Genomic DNA, 22,701 nt, shown 5'->3' with positions numbered 1-22,701 from the left:
TGTGAGAATTAAGCATTCCCAGAGAAAGCCTCAGACGTTTGTCTGTGATATCGGCACGCTGAGAACGTTTTCTGCCTTCTCATGCACTGGAGCTAACCCCATGCTCACACAGTAAAAAGCTAGAAAGCTCACATTGATTTTCTCCAAGAAGCATTTTTCTTTGTTGATGACAACCCGTTATTGGCATAGACGTTGGAAAATCTGTGTGAAACAGATCTCGTATCTGAGAACATGAATAAAATGCTGTAATGTTTGTGCCTCATTTTTCAAATCGTGCTGCGTGAAGTGGTACCTGAACATGCTAAACGGGGTAGTTATAACATTTTTTCTGCAGAAGTAGTCAGTATTTGTGCCTAGGCCTTTCATAGTCGAGGACGGTGAATATTCGAGCTTTCACAATATGTTGAAATCCATTACATGTGGAATACGACATCTGTTTGACAGAGTCCTAGCGCTCAGACCTCTGAATTCGTTGCACAAACACCTATGTTTTTGCGCTTTTACATCGTGTTTAGCAGCGAGGCCCACTGAATGTCCGAAAGTGAAGTCACATCGGCTTGGATCTTCCCATTAATGTCTTCTTGTGGAGCCACAAACGTTTTGGGCGTTAGGAGGAGCAGCTAGGCCCCTACCGGTGGTCCAGGCTATGTCCGAATGCAACGCATTGTCTTGTGTTTGCCTACTGATGCAATCTCTGAAGATTTGTCTAGGATGCTAGCCAAGTTCCAGTTGCATTGTGTTGATTCTACTGTTGCTAATGGCAGTAGTTTCCTGTTGTAGAGATCAGCTACTAGTGAAAGTGGTGTCGGAAATTCACACCAGTTATAGGTTCAGTATGGTCATAACTATTAATGTCCACTGGAACTTCCAGTCCAAACTGAGGTCCATATTCAGCTGCTTCCTCCCATATGTTTAAATAAGAAAGTTAACAGCTGTCATCAATAGTAGTGATCTTGCAAAACCATCTGCGATGAAACTGTGATGTGGTAGCACACTGAGATCACAGCCTGTGTCTACCAGAAATTAGGTTCCTGTTAACCTGTCTACCACAGTGAGTCTTTTTCGAGTCGTTAGCAGCGAAATTCATGAAACTGAGTCTTCGCAGCTGTTGGGACAACACTTTGTGAGAGGTCCCCAAATTCTTCTGATATTCGAAGCGCACTTCTTTCAAGTTGAGTTCTCGAAACCTGCCTGAAAGGTTAAACAGTGGTGTCTTTTGTTTATTAATTTTGGAACTCCATCGGTGATTGTTGTATCAGAACCCAGAATGGGAGCGATCTTGGCCTTCTGAATATTTACGTTATACTGACCTGAGGAGAAGTTTGCAGTGGATTTGAGTTGACGGGCTGTGGTTAACGCCAGAGCCATTCGCATCCTGTTGCTTGGCTTCTTTCCAAGTTGTACCACTGGATTTGTCAAGACAGTGACGTTGAATGGAATTTGCTGCAATGAGCTGTGCTCAGATGTCTTCTTGCATGGTGCAACTCGTTGCAATCCCTGTGTGTCAGCGGAAGTGTACTTCTCGTGAAATCCGAAGCGGTAGCCGTGGATGGAGAATAGTGGGTAAGGGGACTATTTAAAAGAGAACGACGGCCACCGGTGCCCTTTAGTGCCTGTCAGAAGCCTTTGGGTGACTGCAAGCTGCCACACATTTTTCAGTTTGCTTCCGAATTGTTGATATTGATACTACCGCCAGCTAAATTTCCCAACACCCCTCTTGTCGTCCTGATTATGGAGTAAGGATACGTTGCGCCACTTAGGCTGCGGTCTTAATTAGTGCAGCGTGGCAGCGAGCGGGTAGAACGCTCGACTACGTCAGAACGGGAACCGAAGCTGTAGTGTCCTGAGTAGCAGTTCTTTGTTCAGGAGCGTGTGGCAACGTTCTGCAGAAATCAGATAAACTGCAGAGTTGGACGTATTGCTATCCGACTTGATAGTGGAAGGAAATACATTTAAGAAAGACGATTTATGCAGTGTAAGAAAGGTCTCTAAGCATTCTAATGAAACACAGATAACCATTAGACGAGCTCAATAAATTGTACGAGAATTTACAGTCAGATCCTGGTAAATTACATAAATTTAGAAGAATGTCTCTGTCTACATTTGATTACATTTTGAAAAACATTCGCTACAGTTTTGTCTGAACGGAATCAAAAATGGCTCTAAGCACTAAGGGACTTAAAATCTGAGGTCATCAGTCCCCTACACTGAGAACTACCTAAACCTAACTAACCTAAGGACATCACACACATCCATGCCTGAGGCAGGATTCGAACCTTCGACCGTAGCAGCAGCGCGGTTCTGGACTGAAGTGTCTAGGACCGCTTGGCCACATCGGCCGGGGAACTGAATCACACAATGAAACTATTTACCTACCGTCATTTCTGCATCACTCCACATCTCCTTTCCAATCGACCTATTTTTGTACTGAGAATGACTAGATTGCCTGATTTTTGGCGTTTCTACCGCTATGGTAATTTCTTCAAAGGACAGGGCTCGCCGCTCGCTGCACGCCCGGAAAACAGAAATTGGTTTGTGTTGCACGCGCACGCTCCGCTGGACGCTGTTACTATCAGCTGCACGCACCCCCCGAAACATATGCTGCCAGAACACTTCCGTATCGGCAAATAGGTTTGTGCTGCAAGCTGCGGGGGAAACAGCGTCCAACGCTGTCCGCCCCGCTCTACTTAGGCCACGGCCTTAGTCAGTGTCGCAGTTTTCTTTCACGCCTTCTGCCAGTTGGTTTGCGGTTGTCGAGTGCGCACTGAAATGCGTGGTCCAGGGCTGTCGGGCGGCCTCCCTTCCAGCATGCGCGGTTTGGGCCGTTCGCCCTGCAGAATTTTGCTTCCGCGCTGCTAACATTATACTGTAACCAACTTGCAATGGTTCCCACCTTATCCACTAGCACACCATGTCGAAACTCAGTTTATGACGCCAAACAGTTCGAATGTTTCAAGGGAGCCATCTGAACCACAAAAACTGTAAGGAATTTTGTGATAACACATCTGTCTCTGACAGTGACCGAAGCTCTTGCGACAGTTATTTGGGCTATATGTCACCCAGCTGCTCGTCTGTAAGTAATCTCTCAAGCGCTACTTTGCGCGTAGGCTCGTAATCCTTGATAAGGCAGTTTTTTAAGGCAATGTAATAATGCATTAGAAACGCTTCCTCTGCTTGGACAATATTAATTAGGTCCCAGTGGACAATGGCATAGTGAAATTATTCCGTATCGTTGCAGACACCATGCTGACTGAAAATGCTTCGTGCATCAGTGAACCACAACTCCAGCCTTGTTGTCCAGATCGGAGGCAATTTGACTTGGCTGGAGGTCCTACACTGTGCTTGCATCATAGGTTGCGTGGGTTGCTGATCTGCCTGAGTGAACCTTTAAGTCCGGTCCCGTAGTCCAAAACGGGGAATTTAACCTGGCTGCAGGTCCTACCCTGTGCTGATATTGTAGATTGCATGGGTTGCCGATCTGCCTGAGCGAACCACAACTCTGGTCTTTTTATCCAGAACGGAGGCAATTTAACATGACTGGAGATCGTACCTTGTGCTAGCGTCCTGATTTGCGTGGGTTGCTGTCTGTTGAAGTATCTGCCTCGTAGTGTTGTGTCGTATGCGTTTCTTGATGTGTATCTTCCTGCTTTACTCTGCGGCAGTCGTTGAGGTTTTTCTCTTCTTGTGTTTCATTGCGGGGTCACCACTGTAAGATTTTTGTGTTCACAAAGTAAAGTGACACTAAAATCATTATTTAAACACGTTCTCAGAGTACACGAGTTTGCTTTACTTTACTTTACACTGTATGAAAAGTCTTATAACAAACAAAAGAGCGCCATAAACATGAAAGTACAAAGAACACAACAGGGAAAATATCACTCACAATTTATCTTTTGTTTGTTCAAAGCTGAGTGGTCGATCCTGAAGTCGTTACATTCCAACTAAAGCACCTGCAAATTCCAAACTTATTTTATACTAATTTCGAATAATGACTTTTACTATTCATCTCCACCACTGACAATGTTGAGCATCAGTGGAAAAAGTTCAAGAGTATTGTACAATACGATTTACACTAGTATGCTCCGAGGAAAATTGTGAGGGATGGAAAACACCCATTGTGGTTCGACAACCGTGTTAGGAAGTTGCTACGAATGCAAAGAGTGCTTCTCTGCGTATTTATACTTAGCCAAAGCCTCACAGATACACAAAAATTAAATGAAGCCAAAATCAGCGTAAGGAGAGGTAATGTGTGGAGACTTCGACGAATACGAAAACAAAACTCTACCTACCAACTTGACGGAAAATCATAAGGAGTTTTCGCCTTTCGTTAAAACCCGCCACGAATTACTCTCTTGTGCCAACTTTTCCATCTCAGAGTAGCAATTGGAATTAACGTCCTCAATTATTTGCTGAATGTATTCCAGTTTCTGATTTCCTCTACAGCTTTACCCTCTACAGCTCCCTATAGTACCATTGAAGTTATTGCCTGACGTCGTAGCAGATGTCCTACCATATTGCCCCATCTTCTTGTCAGTGTTTTTCATATCTTCCTGTCCTCGCCGCTCCTCCGTAGAATATCTTCACTCCGTACATTATAAGTCAATCTAATTTTTAACGTTCTTCTGTAGCAGCACAAATTCCTTAACTACACCTACTTCCTGATCACCATTTCTGATGTTAATTTTCTCATCTTTCTCATTTCTGCTACTTCTCATTACTTTTGTCTTTCTTCGATTTGCTCTCATTCCATATCATGTACTCATTAGAATGTTGATTCCATTCAGCAACTTCTGTAATTCTTCTTCATTTTCACTGTGGATAGCAATGTCATCAGCGAATATTACCATTGATATCCTGTCACCTTGAATTTTGATCCCACTCTCGAACCTTTCTTTTTCACTACTGGCCATTAAAATTGCTACTCCAAAAAGAAATGCAGATGATGAACGGGCATTCATTGGACAAATATATTGTACTAGAACTGACATATCATTACATTTTCACGCAACTTGGGTGCATAGATCCTGAGAAATCAGTACCCAGAACAACTACCTCTGGCCGTAATAACGGCCTTGATAGGCCTGGGCATTGAGTCAAACAGAGCTTGGATGGTGTTTACAGGTACAGCTGGCCATGCAGCTTCAACACGCTACCACAGTTCATCAAGAGTAGTGACTGGTGTATTGCGATTAGCCAGTTGCTCGGCCACCATTGACCAGACGTTTTCAATTGGTGAGAGATCTGGAGAATGTGCTGGCCAGGGCATCAGTCGAACATTTTCTGTATCCAGAAAGGCCCGTACAGGAACTGCAACATGCGGCCGTACATTATCCTGCTGAAATGAAGGGTAGACCCAAGGGGCGTAACACATCTGAAATGTAACGTTCACTGTTCAAAGTGCTGTCAATGCGAACAAGAGGTGACCGAGACGTATAACCAATGGCACCTCATACCATCACGCCGGTGATACGCCAGTATGGCGATGACGAATACACGCTTCCAATGTGCGTTCACCGCGATGTCGACAAACACGGATGCGACCATCATGATGCTGTAAACAGAACCTGGCTTCATCTGAAAATATGACGTTTTTCCATTCGTGCACCCAGGTTCGTCGTTGAGTACACCATGGCAGGCGTGATGCAGCGTCAAGAGTAACCGCAGCCATGGTCTCCGAGCTGATAGTCCATGCTGCTGCAAACGTCGTCGAACTGTTGGTGCAAATGGTTGTTGTCTTGCAAACGTCCCCATCTGTTGACTCATGGATCGAGCCGTGGCTGCACGATCCGTTACAGGCATGCAGATAAGATGGCTGTCATCTTGACTGCTAGTGATACGAGGCCGTTGGAATCCAACACGACGTTCCGTATTATCCTCCTGAACCCACCGATCCCATATTCTGCTAACAGTCATTGGATCTCGACCAACGCGAGCAGCAATGTCGCGATACGATAAACCGCAATCTCGATAGGCTACAATCCGACCTTTATCAAAGTCGGAAAGGTGATGGTACGCATTTCTCCTCCTTACACGAGGCATCACAACAACGTTTCACCAGGCAACGCCGGTCAACTGCTGTTTGTGTATGAGAAATCGGTTGGAAACTTTCCTCGTGTCAGCACGTTGTAGGTGTCGCCACCGGCGCCAACCTTGTGTGCATGCTCTGAAAAGCTAATCATTTGCATATCACAGCATCTTCTTCCTGTCGGTTAAATTTCGCGTCTGTAGCACGTCATGTTCGTGGTGTAGCAATTTTAATGGCCAGTAGTGTATTTCGGTCATTGCTTGTACGACGTGTAGATTGAACAGCGGGGGCGAAAGAAAACATCCATGTCTGAGACCCTTTTTAATCCGAGCACTTAGTTTTTGGTCTTCCATTCATATTGATCACTCTTGGCTCTTGTACATATTGTATATTATCCGTCTTCCTCTATAGCTTACCAATTTTTTCTCATAATTTCACATATCTCGCACCATCCAACACTGTCGAACGCTTTTCCCAGATCGACAAATCCCGTGAACACGTCTTGATTTTTCCTTAGTCTTGCTTCCATTATTAACCGCAACATCAGAATGGCCTCTCTGGTGTCTTTACCTTTCCTAAGGCCAACTTGATCGTCGTCCAACCCACCCTCAATTTTATTTTCCATTCTTCTGTATATTATTCTTGTCAGCAACTTCGATTCATGAGCTGTTAAGAAGACTGTGAGGTAATTCCCGCACTTGTCGGGTCTTGCAGTTTTCGGAACTGTGTGGTTGATGATTTCCCGAAAGTCAGATGATACAGCGCCAGACTTATACATTCTACATACCATCGTGAATAGTCATTCTGCTGCCACTTCCCAGTGATTTTAGAAATTCTGATTTAATCTTATCTATCCTTTCTTCCTTATTCAGTTTTAAGTCTTCCAAAAGATCTTTTAAATTCTGGCTTTAATACTGGATTCCCTATCTCTTCTATATTGACTCCTGTTTCTATGTCTGTAACTTCATCACGCAAGTCTTCCCTATCAAAGAGGCCTTCAGTGTACTGTTTCCAACTATTCGCTCTCTCCTCAGCATTTAACAGCGGAATTCTAACTGAACTCTTAATGTTACTGCCCTTGCTTTTAATTTAACCGAAGAGTGTTTTGACTTACCCATATGCTGAGTCATTCCTTCTGACAGTCATTTATTTTCCGATTTCTTCACATTTTTCACGTAATTATTTTGCCTTAGCTTCCCTGCAAGTCCTGTTTATTTCATTACTAAGTGATTTGTATTTTTGTGTTCCTGAATTTCCCTGAACATTTTTGTACTTCCTCCTTCCATCGTTCAATTGAAGTATTGCTTCTGTGTCCATGGTTTCTTCGCTGTTACCTTCTTTGTACCTATTCTTGTCTTTCGGACTTATGTGACTGTCCTTTTGAGATGGTTCAAATCGCTCTGAGCACTATGGGACTTAACATCTATGGTCATCAGTCCCCAAGAACTTAGAACTACTTAAACCTAACTAACCTAAGGACATCCTTTTAAGACATGTCCATTCATCTTCAAGTGAACTGCCTACTGAGCTATTTCTAATTTCTTGACAACCATGTCGTCAAAATTGCCTCCCCGGCGCCTTTACCTTTCCTAAAGCCAATACTATCGTTAGCTAACAGATACTCACTCATCTGTGTATTATTTTTGCCAGCGACTTTGATGCAAGATCTGACGAGCTGATTATACGGTAGATTATATGGTAGCTCTAATATTTGTCTAAACTTGGTATTTTCGCGATTGTATGGATGATATTCTGCAGAAAGTCCCATGATTTGTTCCAGTTTTATAGAGTATACATGCTAACTTTAAAATTGTATGATTGCCAACTCCCATAACAATTTTAGATATTCCGAACGCACGTAATTTATTCTTTCTGTATTGCTTATTAAAAAGTCTTCCAGAGGTCTCCCAGACTATGGCTCTAATACTAAATCTCCTATGTCCGCCAAATCGACATCCATTTCTTCTGTTACGTTAGCAGGCAGTTTCCGTCCCTCGTAGAGCCCTTCACTGTTCTCTTCTCGTCTATCCACTCCCTGCTCTGTGTTTAACAATGGAACGTATTTTGTCACTTAACGTTATGGCCTGTGCTTTTACATTTTTCCAAAATCTGTTTATGCACACTGAATCTGTCCATCGGACAACTTCCTTTTCGTTTTCTTCGCATTTTGCAGCAGCTTCATTCCATTTAGTATTTATTTCATTCCTAAGTGACTAATGTCCTTGTATTCCTCGTTTCCCTGAAATTTTTGTGTTTACTTCTTTCACCGGTCAATTGAAGCATTTCTTCACTTACTTGTAGTTTATTTACATTTTCTTCCCTTTTATCTGTATTCGTCGGTTCAACTTCTGTGATTAACCTTTCAGAGATGGCCATTCCTTCTCAACTAGGTTACCACTGCAGCTTTGGTTTGATTTCTATGCTGATCTGAATCATCGTATTCTTGAACTGCTCTCAGTAACTTATTCTTGGCGCTACTTTCTTATTCATAATGAAATTTACTTCTCCTACAAGATTTTCTGAATTCCTACTCCAGATTTTTCTTTTGTTTCCTTTATTGCTTGCTCAATATACTGACTGAACATCGGGAATAGGCTACAACCCTGTCTCACTCTCTTCTCAACCATTTCTCCTCTTTCGTGCCCCTCGACTCCTATAACTACCATCTGGTTTTTGTACGAACTGTAAATAGCCTTTCGCTCCCTGTATTTTACCCCTACCATCTTCAGAATTAGAAAGAGAGTATTCCAGCCAACATTGTAAAATGCTTTTCCTAAGTCTACAAATGCTATAAACATAGGACTGCCTTCCCTTAACCTATCTTCCAAGATAAGTCGGAGGGTCAGTATTGCCTCACATGTTCCAACATGTCTACGACTCTACGGAATCCAAAACGATCTTCCCTGAGATCGTCTGCTACCAGTTTTTCCATTCGTCTGTAAAGAATTCGTGTTTGTATTTTGCAGCAGTGACTTACTAAACTGATAGTTAGGTAATTTTCACATCTGTCAACACCTGCTTTCTTTGCGATTGGAATTATTATGTTCTTCTTGAAGTGCGAGGGTATTTCGCCTGTCTCACACATCTTCCTCACCAAATGGTAGAGTTTTGTCATTGCTGGCTCTCCCAAGGCTGTCAGTAGTTCTATTGGAATGTTGCCTATTCCCGGAGCCTTGTTTCGACTTAGGTTTTTCAGTGCTCTGTCAAATTCTTCACGTAGTATCATATCTCCCATTCCATCTTCATTTACTTGCTCTTCCATTTCCATAAATTGCTCTCTAATCCATCACCCTTGTATAGACCATCTATAAACTTCTTGCATCATTCTGCTTTCCCTTTCTTGCTTAGAACTGGTTCTCCATCACAAAATCAAATAGTGGTAATGCAGGAGTAGTTTTAAGAATCAATGAGACAATAGTAACGCGTATAAGTTACTATGAACAGCATACTCAAAGCATTATTTTAGCCATTATAGACACTAAGCCCACAACCACCACAATAGTAAAAGTTTATATGCCAACTAGCTCCACGAATGATATAGAAACTGAAGAAATGTATGATGAGATAACAGAAATTATTCAGACAGATAAGGGAGACGAAAATTCAAAAGTCAAGGGGAACTGGAATTAGATAATAGGAAAAGGAAGAGAAGGAAAAGTAGTAGGGGTATAGGGAATAGGGAAACGAGTGACAGAGGAAAAGCGCCTGGTACAATTTTGCACAGAGTGTAATTTAATCATAGCTAATACTCGGTTTAAGAATCATGAGGCGGCCGCGGTGGTCTAGCGGTTCTAGGCGCTCAGTCCGGAACCGCGGGACTGCTACGGTCGCAGGTTCGAATCCTGCTTCGGACATGGATGTATGTGATGTCCTTAGTTTAGTTAGGTTCACGTAGCTCTAAGTCTAGGGGACTGGTGATCTCAGATGTTAAGTCCCATAGTGCTCAGAGCCATTTGAACCATTTTTGATGAAAGGAGAAAGTATAAAAATACAGTAAATGAAGCAGGTGAAACGGAATACGGACGTCTATGAGATTGACAAGAAGTGCAAAATGGCTAATCAGGAATGGCTAGAGCCCAAACGTAAAGATTGAGAAGCATATATCACCAGGGATTAGATAGATGCCACCTACAGAAAAATTATAGAGTCCTTTGGAGAAAAGAGAATGAATATCAAGAGCTCAGATGAAAAACGTGTCTTAAGCAAAGAAGGGAAAGCAGTAAGATGGAAGGAGTATATAAAGGATCCGCACAAGGGAGACGTATTTGACGGCAACATAGATGAAATGGAAGATATGATACTGCGTGAAGAACTTGACAGAGCACTGAAAGGTGTAAGTCTAAACAAGCGCTTCGCAGTAGACAACAATCCGTTAGAACTAGTGATAGCCTTGGGAGAGCCAGCTATGACAAGACTCTTCCATCTGGCGAGCAAGATGTATAAGACAGGCGAAATAATTCCAGTTCCAAAGGAAGCAGGTGTTGACAGGTATGAAATTTACTGACCTATTAGTTTAATAAGTGACGGTTGCAAAATACAAACACGAATTCAAGAATGGAAAAACTGGTAGACGTCGTCCTTGGGGGAAGATTAGTTTGGATGCTGGAGAAATGTAGAACACGGGAGGCAACACTGACCCGACCACTTCTCATAGAAGATGGGTTAAGAAAAGGCAACCCTACTTTTATAGCATGTGCTTAGCTTAGAGAAAGCTTTAGACATCGTTGACTGAAATATTGTCTTTCAAATTCTATGATTGTCGGGGATGAAATATAGGGAGCGAAAGGCTATTTGCAATTTGTACTAAAACCAGATGGCAAGTTATAGGAGTCGAGGGACTCGAAAGGGAAGCAGTGAATGAGAAGGGAATGAGACAGGGTTGTAGTCTACTCCCGATGTTATAGAATCTGTATATGGTGCAAGCTGTAAAGGAACGAAAAGAAAAAAAAATTGGAGCAGGGGCGAAAGTCCAAGGAGGAGGAGGAGGAGATTAGTGTTCAACGTCCCGTCGACAACGAGGTCATTAGAGACGGAGCGCAAGCTCGGATGAGGGAAGGATGGGGAAGGAAGTCGGCCGTGCCCTTTCAAAGGAACCATCCCGGCATTTGCCTGAAGCGATTTAGGGAAATCACGGAAAACCTAAATCAGGATGGCCGGAGACGGGATTGAACCGCCGTCCTCCCGAATGCGAGTCCAGTGTGCTAACCACTGCGCCACCTCGCTCGGTGAAAGTCCAAGGAAAATAAGTAAAAACTTTGAGATTGCTGATGACACTGTAATTATATCAGAGGCAGCGAAGGACTTGGAAGAGCAGTTGAACGGAATGGACAGTGTCTTGAAAGGAGGACATATGATGGACATCAACAAAAGCAAGACGAGGATAACGAAATATAGTGGAATTAAATCAGGTGATGCTGAGGGAATTATATTAGGAAATGAGATACTTTAAGTAGTAGATGAGATTTGCTATTTGGGCAGCAAAGTAAATGAGGATGGTTGAAGTAGGTAGGATGTAAAATGCAGACTGGCAGTGCCAAGGAAAGCCATGGTGGGAGAGGGGGAGTCAAAATCGTAGAGGGAGACCAAGAGATAAATACAGCAAGCAGATGCAGAAGGATGTAGGTTGCAGTAGTTACTCGGAGACGAAGAGGCTTGCACTGGATAGACTAGCATGGAGAGCTGCATCAAAGCAGTCTTTGGACAAGAGACCACAACAAAAATCCTAAGAAAAGAAATGTAATTCAGTTTTCATGGTTTCTAGTTAATTGAATTGTAACGTTTGTTAATTATTTCACGCAGTATTTATGTGTATTTGTGTAACTGGAATATGAGATGAGGGCTATAGAACTCGGTTGGTGTAATAGTGGTATTTTTAGGAGATTAATGAAATCATGGAAGACGAGATGCACACTCGTATTACTAAATTTTCTTTTAAATGTTTTCCAAAATGAATTACATTCCACACAAAGACAAATTTCGTTCTTGGCGAGTGAATGCAGTATGACGAATTACAGGTAAACTGCGAGTAAGGAACACAGATATAGTTTTGTGCACGAAACAGTACTTCGTTGGCTGGAGTGCGAATGGAACAAATTAATCAGTGCTCTCTGATTTCCTTTGTATCTGCAGAATATGCAACGCAGAGTTACAAAAAAGCTTACCTAGGCTGATAATTCCTTCATCAGCAGTTGTGCAGGAAATAAAAAGGTTTCATATAAAAATAATATTGACCGGAAGGCGACTGCAACAACAGAAAAAAAAGAGCTGGAGTTTCAACACCAAAATCAATCTGCAGTGATCAGAGTTTCTTCGTATGTGGCACGAGAGTGAATTTTCACGTTTACGCTTGGCTACTTCAAATCTGCAGTTATATTTTTCCATAGTCTGTAAACGCCTGCGAAGCCCTCAAGAACGCTGGAAGTGGTACTTGACGTCGCCAGAACTCCGGATCATTCTATTCTGATTTGAAAGAGTCGATCGTTCTGGTGTTGTTGAATCATCAAATGGCTTGGTTCAAATGGCTCTGAGCACTATTGGACTCAACGTCTGAGGTCATCAGTCCCCTAGAACTTAGAACTACTTAAACCTAGTTAAGGACATCACACACATCCATGCCCGAGGCAGGATTAGAACCTGCGACCGTAGCGGTCACGCGGTTCCAAACTGAAGCGCCTAGACCCGCACGGCCACACCGGCCGGCGTGTTGAATCATCATTGTTGACTGCATTTTCCTGTCGTCGCTGTTATCATCGTTCTCAGATTCAGTTTTTATTTACCTCAAATAAGTAGCTTTTAGTTCAGGTTTTGTCTATGTTTACAAATAGAGTGTTTACTTAATACACTGATCAGCCACATTAATGTGACCACCTGCCAAATGTCTGAATAACCATCTTTTTCAGCCCAGACCACTGCGAGACGTGCAGGAGGAGACTCAGTGAGGTTCTGGAAGGCACTGGCAGAGGTATAGAGCCATGCCGACTCCAGCACTGTGGCCTAATTCACAGGTTTCTCGGTTTAGGATCCGTGGTGCGAACAGCCCGATCACGGTAGTCGCAGACTCCCGACTGGGAATGAAACCGTGGAGTTTCGTGGCTAGGGGAGAACAGTAAACTCCTCAAGGTGCTCTTCGTACGATTTAAAATAATTATAAAATCAAATTCTAAAATAATGAACCAAAACGTAATCTTAAAGATTGCTGGTTTAAAGCCTACTATTATATTCTAAAATATTCTCTGTGAAACGCTGCATTGCCCTGCTGGTACATGCCATCGTTCCGAGGAAAAACAAGCTGCGTTTTGAGGGTGAACATGGTTCCCAATGATAGATGCACACTTGTGCTGATCCATTGTGCCTTCCAGAACGACGAGATCAGCCATTCACCAGACCATAAAGCTCCCTCCTCCGGTCTGGACCCTTGCGATGGTTGTTGTATGGTATTTGCTTTTAGACGTTTCAAGACGATGGAGCGTAAAACCTGATTCATCTGAAGAGGCGGCTCAGTGGACGTCCAGATGTCATGCAAACTCCAGCCTTCGTCGCCGATGATCAGCAGGTAGCACGGGTGCATGAACCAGACGCCTGTTGTGGAGGCCCATAAGCAACAACATTATCTGGACGGTCGTTGAAGAGCTACTGTTGATAGCCCATTGGTTCATCTGGGCAGTCAGTTGCTCAACAGTTGCACGTCCTTTCGTCCGTACACAACGCAGCCGTCGTTCACCATTGTCATCTGTGACCCATGCTGCACCACATTTGCCTCGACTCCAGTTTCGGGTAGCGCCATGTCACCACGCACGGTGTGCTTTAACCACGGCGGCACGCGAACTGTTTACAAACTTAGCCGTTTCGGAGATGCTTCCACCCTTGGCCCGAAAGCCAGTGCTCCAGCCCTTTTAGACGTCAGGTAAATCGCTCCGTTTTCACACTACGGAAGCGACACGCTTTATATATTCTTTATATACCGTCCACTGCTAGTGCTTCCACCTGCCGTCTTTGAGTGGTTTGTGGCCGAGCGGTTCTAGGCGCTTCAGTCCGGAACTGCCCTGCTGCTACAGTCGCAGGTTAGAATCCTGCCTCGGGCATGGGTGTGTGTGATGTCCTTAGGTTAGTTAGGTTTACGTAGTTCTAAGTCTAGGGGACTGATGACCTCAGACGTTGAGTCCCATAGTGCTTAGAGCCATTTGAACCATTTGAGTGGTTATTGCACGTTAGCGTTTCACATGGGCAGTGGTCACATTAATATAACTAAAAAATAAATAAACTCCTCCCGAACAGGCCATGAAGGCAAAACAGTACCAACGGGCCGCCGTGTCATCCTCAGCCCACAGGCGTCACTAGATGCGGATATGGAGGGGCATGTGGTCAGCACACCGTTCCCCCGGTCGTATGCCACTTTCCGAGACCGGAGTCGCTACTTCTCAATGAAGTAGCTCCTCAGTTTGCTTCACAAGGGCTCAGTGCACCCGCTTTACAACAGCCCTCGGCAGACAGAATGGTTACCCATCCTTAGATGATCCATGTGTGCACAGTTCTACAATACAGTAGCAGTGAGAAAATACAACACGGGATTATTTTATCCAATATCCAGATCGACAGTGTTTAACTTTGGTGATTTGACGGGAACCGGTGTTACTACTGCGGCAAGGCCGTTGGCTTAAAGTGGCTCATCAAAATGTTTCAAATGGCTCTGAGCACTATGGGACTTAACATCTGAGGTCATCAGTCCCCTAGAACTTAGAACTACTTAAACCTAACTAACCTAAGGACATCACACACACCCACGCCCGAGGCAAGATTCGAACCTGCGACCGTAGCAGTCGCTGGGTTCCGGACTGAAGCGCCTAGAACCGCACGGCCACCGCGGCCGGCAATGTGGCTCTACCGTGTAGTTAACTTTCAGCTTGAATCAAACGGTCTAAATGCTCAGTTGCATGGTAATGGGAGAAAACGTGCGGTTGGATAAAAAATTATCCTGAAGATAAATTCAGTGCGATGCACAGTATCTGCTAGAGTGATTCATATTCTGAAGCAATATTAACTAGAGAAATTCATAGAAAATTAATGAATGGTGACAAATATTTTTCGGGAAAATACCTCCGAGAAGTGGCGGTACATGCGTGACAAAGCAAGGAAGTTACCAAAAGACTGAAAAACAAACATTATCTTCTACGTTTCATGTTCACGTCACCTCAGTATTTACCGAAAGAGAGGCAAAAAAGCTTCAGTAACTTTAAATTGCAAAAGTAACTGTTCAGTTATTTAAACATAAATTTACAATATAGCAACAGTTATTAAACTTTGACTGATATTCAGTGCCTTAAGTAGGAATAGATTTTAAAAAGTATTATATCTTTAGAAATTAAATTTTTATTTACCCCTCCTTCAACTTTTGTCCGAAAAAGTAGCAGCTGTAGTCGTGGTTCACGAACAACCACAAACACTGAGCAAGTATGTAAGTGAAACCACTCCTAGCTATAGACTGAGTGAAAACATCCATACAACTAACATAACCATTTGAGACTTGTGTCAGTCGGTTGACACACATTACGTGAAATCACTCAAGCCAGGAAAAATAATGAAAAATATTCATACAGTTGCCGTGACAGCCTAGTTTCATTCGATAGAAAAAAAAAACCGATTGCACGAAAAAACAATCGTTTAGCCAATCGGTTGTTAAAAGCAGTCGGTTTCCCATCAATAATAGCATGTTCCACTAGGAAACACCGCCTGTGATCTACCTCTCTACTTCCTGACATGATCCATGCCTGCACAGTTCTACAATGCAGTAGCAATGAGAACGTAAAACACGGAATTATTTTATCCACTAAATGTTTCGCACGATGGTGTTAAGTTTCAGATTTTTAGCTTGCCAGAAATGGTTGTGCCATGCTCTTATTACGGAAGTGTTGTGGTGTTAATAGACCCAAACCTTAATTCTACAACTAACATTCAGTAATCAGTGTCACACGTCTCTAATTTCAAAGCTTTAACCTTGAATTTCTGGTTTGCTACAGTCCCACATGTTCTTGATAAACAATAAAATGGCTCTGAGCACTATGGGACTCAACATCTGTGGTCATAAGTCCCCTAGAACTTAGAACTACTTAAACCTAACTAACCTAAGGACATCACACACATCCATGCCCGAGGCAGGATTCGAACCTGCGACCGTAGCGGTCACGCGGTTCCAGACTAAAGCGCCTTTAACCTCACGGCCACACCGGCCGGCGATAAACAATATTAGTTTATTCCCTTACCTTGCTCTAAAGTACCTACGCCGCTTCTTTTTACGTGATGCTGTAGTTCACATCACTTTAAGTGATACCACTAGTGCCAAGATTCAGTTCTGAGCGTTGTAGATGCTTATTCTTCAATGATCTGAAATACATTACGGTTTCTTCTCAATTTTACTTTAGAAATTTCTTCCAGTCTGCTGGAAATAGCTCTACTTCTGCCTCTAAGAAGGGATTGCCATTTCTAGTCTGAGATAATTAAGGGAAACTATATCTGCTCGCGTCTTATCTTCTCGTGCCTGACGTTGATTTGTTTACTGGTTAGTATCCGGAGGCTTGAATCTTTTTTGTTTTTGTTTTCTCCACTGGCTTCCCACCGCCCATTCGCCGCTTGCTGGAAGCGATGCGCAACGACGAGGCATCCAATTTCCACTGCGAACGCCCGGGAAATTGCAGCCTAACGGAACGGGAATTAAAACAAAATTAACCGCTGTACGGAAATGGGTCAATTTCTGAAGGGTGCAAAGCGAGGCAGAGGAAAATATCGCGGATTGCCCTTAATCTCTTACAGCGTGTAGACCTCCGAAGCTCGGACAGTCCGTTAGATTCTTACATGTAAAACCTGAGCAGAACGATCCTACAGGTGAAACACATATCTATCTCTCTGCATGAACGAGCTCGGCTGCCCTTTGGCACAGAAGGCATCTACGATATTATCCCACCCTAAAAATCGTTAATCAAAATCTGCAACAAACAGTGTGCAACACGCGTACTTCAACCCCCACGTGAACCGTGGACCTTGCCAAGGAGGGGCGGCTAGCGTATCTCAACGATACAGAAAGCAGTACCCTAGGTGCAACCACAAAGCAGGGGTATCTAAAGACAGTTGGCAACCTTTCCATTAGTTTTCGGGGTAACAGCGGATGAATAACTGATATAACCATGTAACACTAATCAATATGGCCTTGTTACGTTGGTAACTGCGAACGGTTGGAAGCAAGGAAAAACTAGAGCGGTTATTTGTTCCAATTTCTTCCAATGGTAAGCAAATCTGCTGTATGACTTATTCATGTGAAGACCCTTTTGGGGTGAAATATCCCGGAGGTAAAATAGTCCCCCATTCGGATCTCGGGGCAAGGACTAGTTAGGAAGTCGTTTTCGTCAGAATAAACGAATATGGCATTTTACGGATCGGAGTGTGGAACATTAAATCCCAGAATAGGGTAGGAAGGTTAGACAATATGAAAAGAGAAATGGATAGTAATTTTAAGTTAGATACATTGGCAACTAGTGACGTGCGCTGGCAGGAGGGATAAGACTACTGTTCAGGTAAGTAAAGGACTATTAATACAAAACCAGGCAGGAGTAATAAAGGGGTAGGTTTAATAATGAATGAGAAACTAGGAAAGTGAGTTAGTTAGGTAGTGGTAAGGACTATGGAACCAAACTGCTGAGGTCATCTGTCCCTAGGCTTACAAACTACTTAATCTAACTTAAACTAACATATGCTAAGGACATCATACACACCCATGCGCCCGAGGGAGGACTCGAACCTCCGACGGGGGGAGCCGCGCGAACCGTGACAAAACGCTTTAGACCCACGGCTACCACGCGCGGCTGAGAAAGTGTAAGAGCTAATGTAAACAGCATAGCGAACGCAGTACTCGTTACTGTGCTCGTTCTGGATAGCAACACACGTAAAATGTTGTCATGATCACGTTGTTACGTTTTATATCTTAACTTTGCTTTTACAAACCAATTTAAAAAAGTTATTAATATCTGAGCTTCACAGTTCTTCGATTTTCAAAACTTCCTCTGCTAATTCCAGCACTCTGTTCGGTTCTGCAGCCAGCCAGGACACAGATTAAAACTTTTATTCGTATAATGTTCAGAGAAAACATCCTGATGCCGGAAAAATTCCTGACAGTCTGATGACAACCCTTTAAGAACCGCATTATGTGGGCATTAGGCAACTTCCCAAGTACCAACATGTCGTAGTACAAAGTCAGAGTAACAGCTACGGCAAGAAGATAGCTGATGCTGATGCAGATGCAGATGATGAAAATGAATCGCAAAATGTTTTATACAAGGTATCTGTATGCTGCAAAAAGTGGCAATATACTCTAAATCATAAAAAAGTGAAGTCATCCACATGAGCATTAAAAAGAATATACTAAATTTCAGTTACACGAAAAAGCACACAGATTCAAAGGCTATAAACTCAACAAAATACTTAGAGATTACAATTACGAATAGCTTAAACTGGAACCATTATATAGGTAATTTTGTATGGAAAACAAACCAAAGACTGCGATTTATTGACAGAACACTTAGTAAATATAACAGGTCTACTAATGAGACTGCTTACACTTCGCTTCTCGTCCTCTTCTGGAGTACATTGAAAAAGTTGAAACATGGACAGCTCGTTTTGTATTATCGTGAAATGAGGGGGAGAGTGTCACGGATATGATACAGGAATTGGAGTGGCACTCATTAAAACAAAGGCGGTTTTCGCTGCGGCAGGACCTTCTTATGAAATTTCAGTCACCAACTTTCTTCTCAGAGGGTGAAACCTTTTTGTGCCTATTTACATAGGGAGAAATGATAATCATAACAAAATAAGAGAAATCAGAGACCGCATGGAAAAAACTAAGTGTTCGTTTTCTCCTCGTGCTGTTCGAGAGTGGAACGGTAGAGAAGTAGCTTGAAATTGATTCGAAGAACCCTCTACCAGGCACTTAAACTGTGAATTTCAGAGTCATCATGTGGTGACGTGGAGATGAAGCGGCTTGTAGTCGTGCGGGTAGGCACAGCTGTGGTCTATCAGTATAACGAGCCAAAAAAATACTACAGAATTTCGTAAAAAAGATACTAAGTAAATGGTACTGGTTGAACTATTTCTGCTCCTTTAGTTCTCAGTCAGGTTCCTCTTCATAGACTTTCAGAACTCCAGAGAGTAAATCTATTTTTCTCTTTAGCGCATTATGCAAAATCTCCGAGCCGTACTTAATATCCTGCACCGTGTGTCTCTCCACAGTAGAATTGCGTTCTACCAAATATACGGTTCGGTGGTTTTGATACATTACATAAATGACATAGTAAATAGTAGGTGTACCGTTAGTATTTGTAGAATTGGAAGGGAATAGAACATAAATGAATGTATAAGAGACAAAATGGGAGCCGACGGCTTCCATTTGTTTACTTGTTTCTTCGGTTTTTCGTTTTGTTCGTAAATAGAATCGAACATTGTACAGTGTTAGTCCATTGTGTATTTTACATCCTTACAGAATACAAATTGTTCTTTATAAGTAATAAAAATTAGTTGACCGTCCAACATCTGAGCTTTTGTGTAAACAAAGCAACTGTTTACAGTTTATATGTGCCGGTACCGGTTTGAATTACCGCGTTCGACGGTTTAACATCTGCGTGTGCTTGTAGGCTGAATAAGGGATGTAGGCTTGTCTCAGCTTGATGTAACAATTTATTAACGAAACTCTGCGGTCGGAACAGACAATTATACACTGCAACCGATAACTCGTGCGAAGGCGTGAGAAAAATTCAGTAAGGTAAATTATTCCGTTCAAAATGGTTCAAGTGGCTCTGAGCACTATGGGACTTAACATCTGTCGTCATCAGTCCCCTAGAACGTAGAACTACTTAAAACTAACTAACCTAAGGACATCACACACATCCATTCCCGAGGCAGGATTCGAACCTGCGACCGTAGCAGTCACGCGGTTCCGGACGGAGCGCCTAGAACCGCACGGCTACCAAGACCCGTGCATGTCACGGCGCAGGACGATGACCGAAGACGCCACATCAGCCCCCATGGTGGAAGCGGAGCGTCATTCCAAATAGCGTGCTGGGAAATTGCCATGTCGCTCGTATCCTGAGGTGCGTGGTGGTGGGTCAACGGCGGGCTCCGGCTGCGTCTGTGTTGGCGAAGACGTTGAGGGAGTGATTGCTGAGGGAGGTGGAAGTCGTGGTAGGTCATGCGTCGTTGCTCCCGGAAAGACGTAAGACGGTTTCACGCGGTCAATGGAGACTGTAGTCGGTTTTCTATTTATCAAGATGTCCACGGTCTTGCTTCTTCTGGTTACGACACGGTGTGGGCCGGAATATGGTGGTTGGAGCGAGGGTTTAATACCTTCCATTAGTAACATGACGTGTGTGCAGGAGGACAGGTCACGATGGACAAACGTGGCAGGAGTCCCGTGTCGGAGAGGTTGCTGCGAACGGAGGCGAGCCACATGTTGTCGCAGTTGGCGGAGAAATTCCGACTGGTCGCCAGTAGGGTTCGGCAGAGTGTCGGTAGCTACGAATTCTCCCGGCAGGCATAATGCTTCGCCGTAAACCAATTCGGCTGATGAAGCGTCCAGGTCTGGCTTGGATGTGCTGCGGAGTCCAAGTAATACCACAGGAAGTGCATTGGTCCATCCGGTGTCATGACACATTAGGGCAGCTTTTAGGGTGCGGTGCCATCGCTCTATTAAACCATTTCTGGAGGGGTGATAGCGCGTCGTCCGGTGATGAAGTGTACCACAAAATTTTGTCAACTCTAGAAACAAATCGGACTCAAATTGACGTCCCCTGTCCGTCGTAATATGCAGCGGGCATCCAAAACGTGACACCCAGTGTGTGATGAAGGTGAAAGCGATAATTTCTGCCGTAACATTGCCCACTGATGCAGTTTCTGGCCATCGAGTGTACCGATCAATCATCGTAAGTACGTAACGTTGACCATCGGATGATGACAGTGGACCAACAATGTCAAGGTGGACATGCGTGAATCGCGCTGTCGTGATTGGAAAGCTTCCGACCGGTGAGTGGACGTGGCGATTTAACTTGCTACGCTGGCATTTCAAGCAGCATCTCGCGCATTCGCGGCAGACCGTTTGCATTCCAGGCCACACGTAACGCGTTGTTACTAAGCGTGTCGTAGCTCGTACGCCTGGGTGACATAAGTCGTGCAGCGAATGGAATGCGTCCTTCCGAAATTCCAGCGGTAGGAAGGGTCTCGGGTTCGATGTGGACATGTCATAATATAGCTTTACGTCACTTCCATGAATGTCTACCAGCTGCACGTCCAGCGCTGATTCACCATTTGACAGAATCGCTTATAATTCCGTATCAGCTTGCTGTGCTGCAGCGAGGTTGATGTAATCGATCGTATTGGCGATGCTGCTGACTCTGGTCAAACAATAGGCCACTATATTGTTGATCCCAGACACATGACGTACATCAGTGGTAAACTGAGAAAGAAACGTGAGCTGGTTGTGTTGTCTGGGGGAACATTTCATGTTGTTCTGACGGAATGCATATGTTAGTGGCTTGTGATCCGTAAAGATAACAGTCATGTGCTTCTAGTTGCGGTCTGAAGTACTTGACAGATTCGTAAATGGCCAGAAGTTCTCTGCCGTATGTGCTCCGTCTTTGTGACGTTGTCAACTTGCGTGAAAAAAATGCGAGTGGCTGCCACGTGTCACTATACTGTTGTTGCAACACAGCGCCGATTGCAGTCTGGCTAGCGTCGACTACCAGTGCTAACGTGGCGGTAGGATCTGGATGTGCCAGCAGGGCTGCGTTGGCGATGCTTTTGTTGACCGCCTCAAATGCATCAGTCATTTCGTGAGACTAAGTTACGGGCGCGTTACCCTTGGCTTTCGTACCATTTAGCGCTGCGACTAAAGGATCTTGTATCTCAGCAGAGTGTGGCAAATAGCAAGGGTAAGGGATAACGATCGGGTATTGTACAGGCGTTCAGCGCTCTATAATCGCCGCACAGCCTCCATGCACCCTCCTTCTTTGGCGCTAGATGTAATGGTGAGGTCCAAGGGCTGTCGGAAGGCCGGACTACACCTTCGCGAAACATACAGTCAAATTCTGCCTTTGATATTTTGAGGCGATCTGGGGATAAACGTCGCGGCCTACAAGAGGTAGGGGGTCCATCAGTAGTCTCAGTGTAATGGACGGTATCATGTCTTACCTCATTAGGTGCCCCGGGTGGTAGCATCAGGGCTGAAAATCGTCGCAGCAGCTCCGCGTACTCGCCATCCACTACCTGGATTACCTTGGCAGTATGGACAGCGGCATCTCGATGGAATCCGGAAGTTGTTAGGCCGGTGGTGTTGTCGACCAGGCGAGAGTTCCTTAAGTCAGACAGCAGATTGTAGTGGGCGAGGAAGTCGGCTCCGATGATTGGTTCGGTGACGTCCGCAACCCGAGGTCGAGTTCCAAGCGCACCGTGCCATACGTAGTAATCCTGGAGTCGTTAGCAGCTGTGAGGCATAGGGGCGTAGACGGTCGCTTCTGACGTAGCATGGTTCGAGGAAAGACTGACAAATCGGAACCAGTGTCTACTAAGTATTTCCGGGTGGAACGTCGGTCACTTACAAACAGGCCCCTGGATGTCGGACAGCAACCGGAGGAGGCGTTCACTTCCGA

At 44.1% G+C, this 22,701-nt stretch overlaps 1 protein-coding gene across 1 annotated transcript; it reads right to left on the bottom strand.

Moving 5' to 3' along the window:
- Positions 1–21,663: 21,663 nt before the first annotated feature.
- On the bottom strand, positions 21,664–22,468 carry LOC124788706 (the record flags this gene model as incomplete). Its single annotated transcript, XM_047255986.1, has 2 exons — positions 21,664–21,891; positions 22,016–22,468. Coding segments are annotated over 2 exons (681 nt in total), but the record flags the coding sequence as incomplete, so codon positions are not given.
- Positions 22,469–22,701: the final 233 nt, after the last annotated feature.

This window comes from Schistocerca piceifrons, chromosome 3 (assembly GCF_021461385.2).
Source record: "Schistocerca piceifrons isolate TAMUIC-IGC-003096 chromosome 3, iqSchPice1.1, whole genome shotgun sequence".
NCBI classification, from domain to species: domain Eukaryota; kingdom Metazoa; phylum Arthropoda; class Insecta; order Orthoptera; family Acrididae; genus Schistocerca; species Schistocerca piceifrons.
The sequence above is the reverse complement of the archived record's forward strand: the minus strand, read 5'-3'. Positions and strand labels throughout refer to the sequence as shown.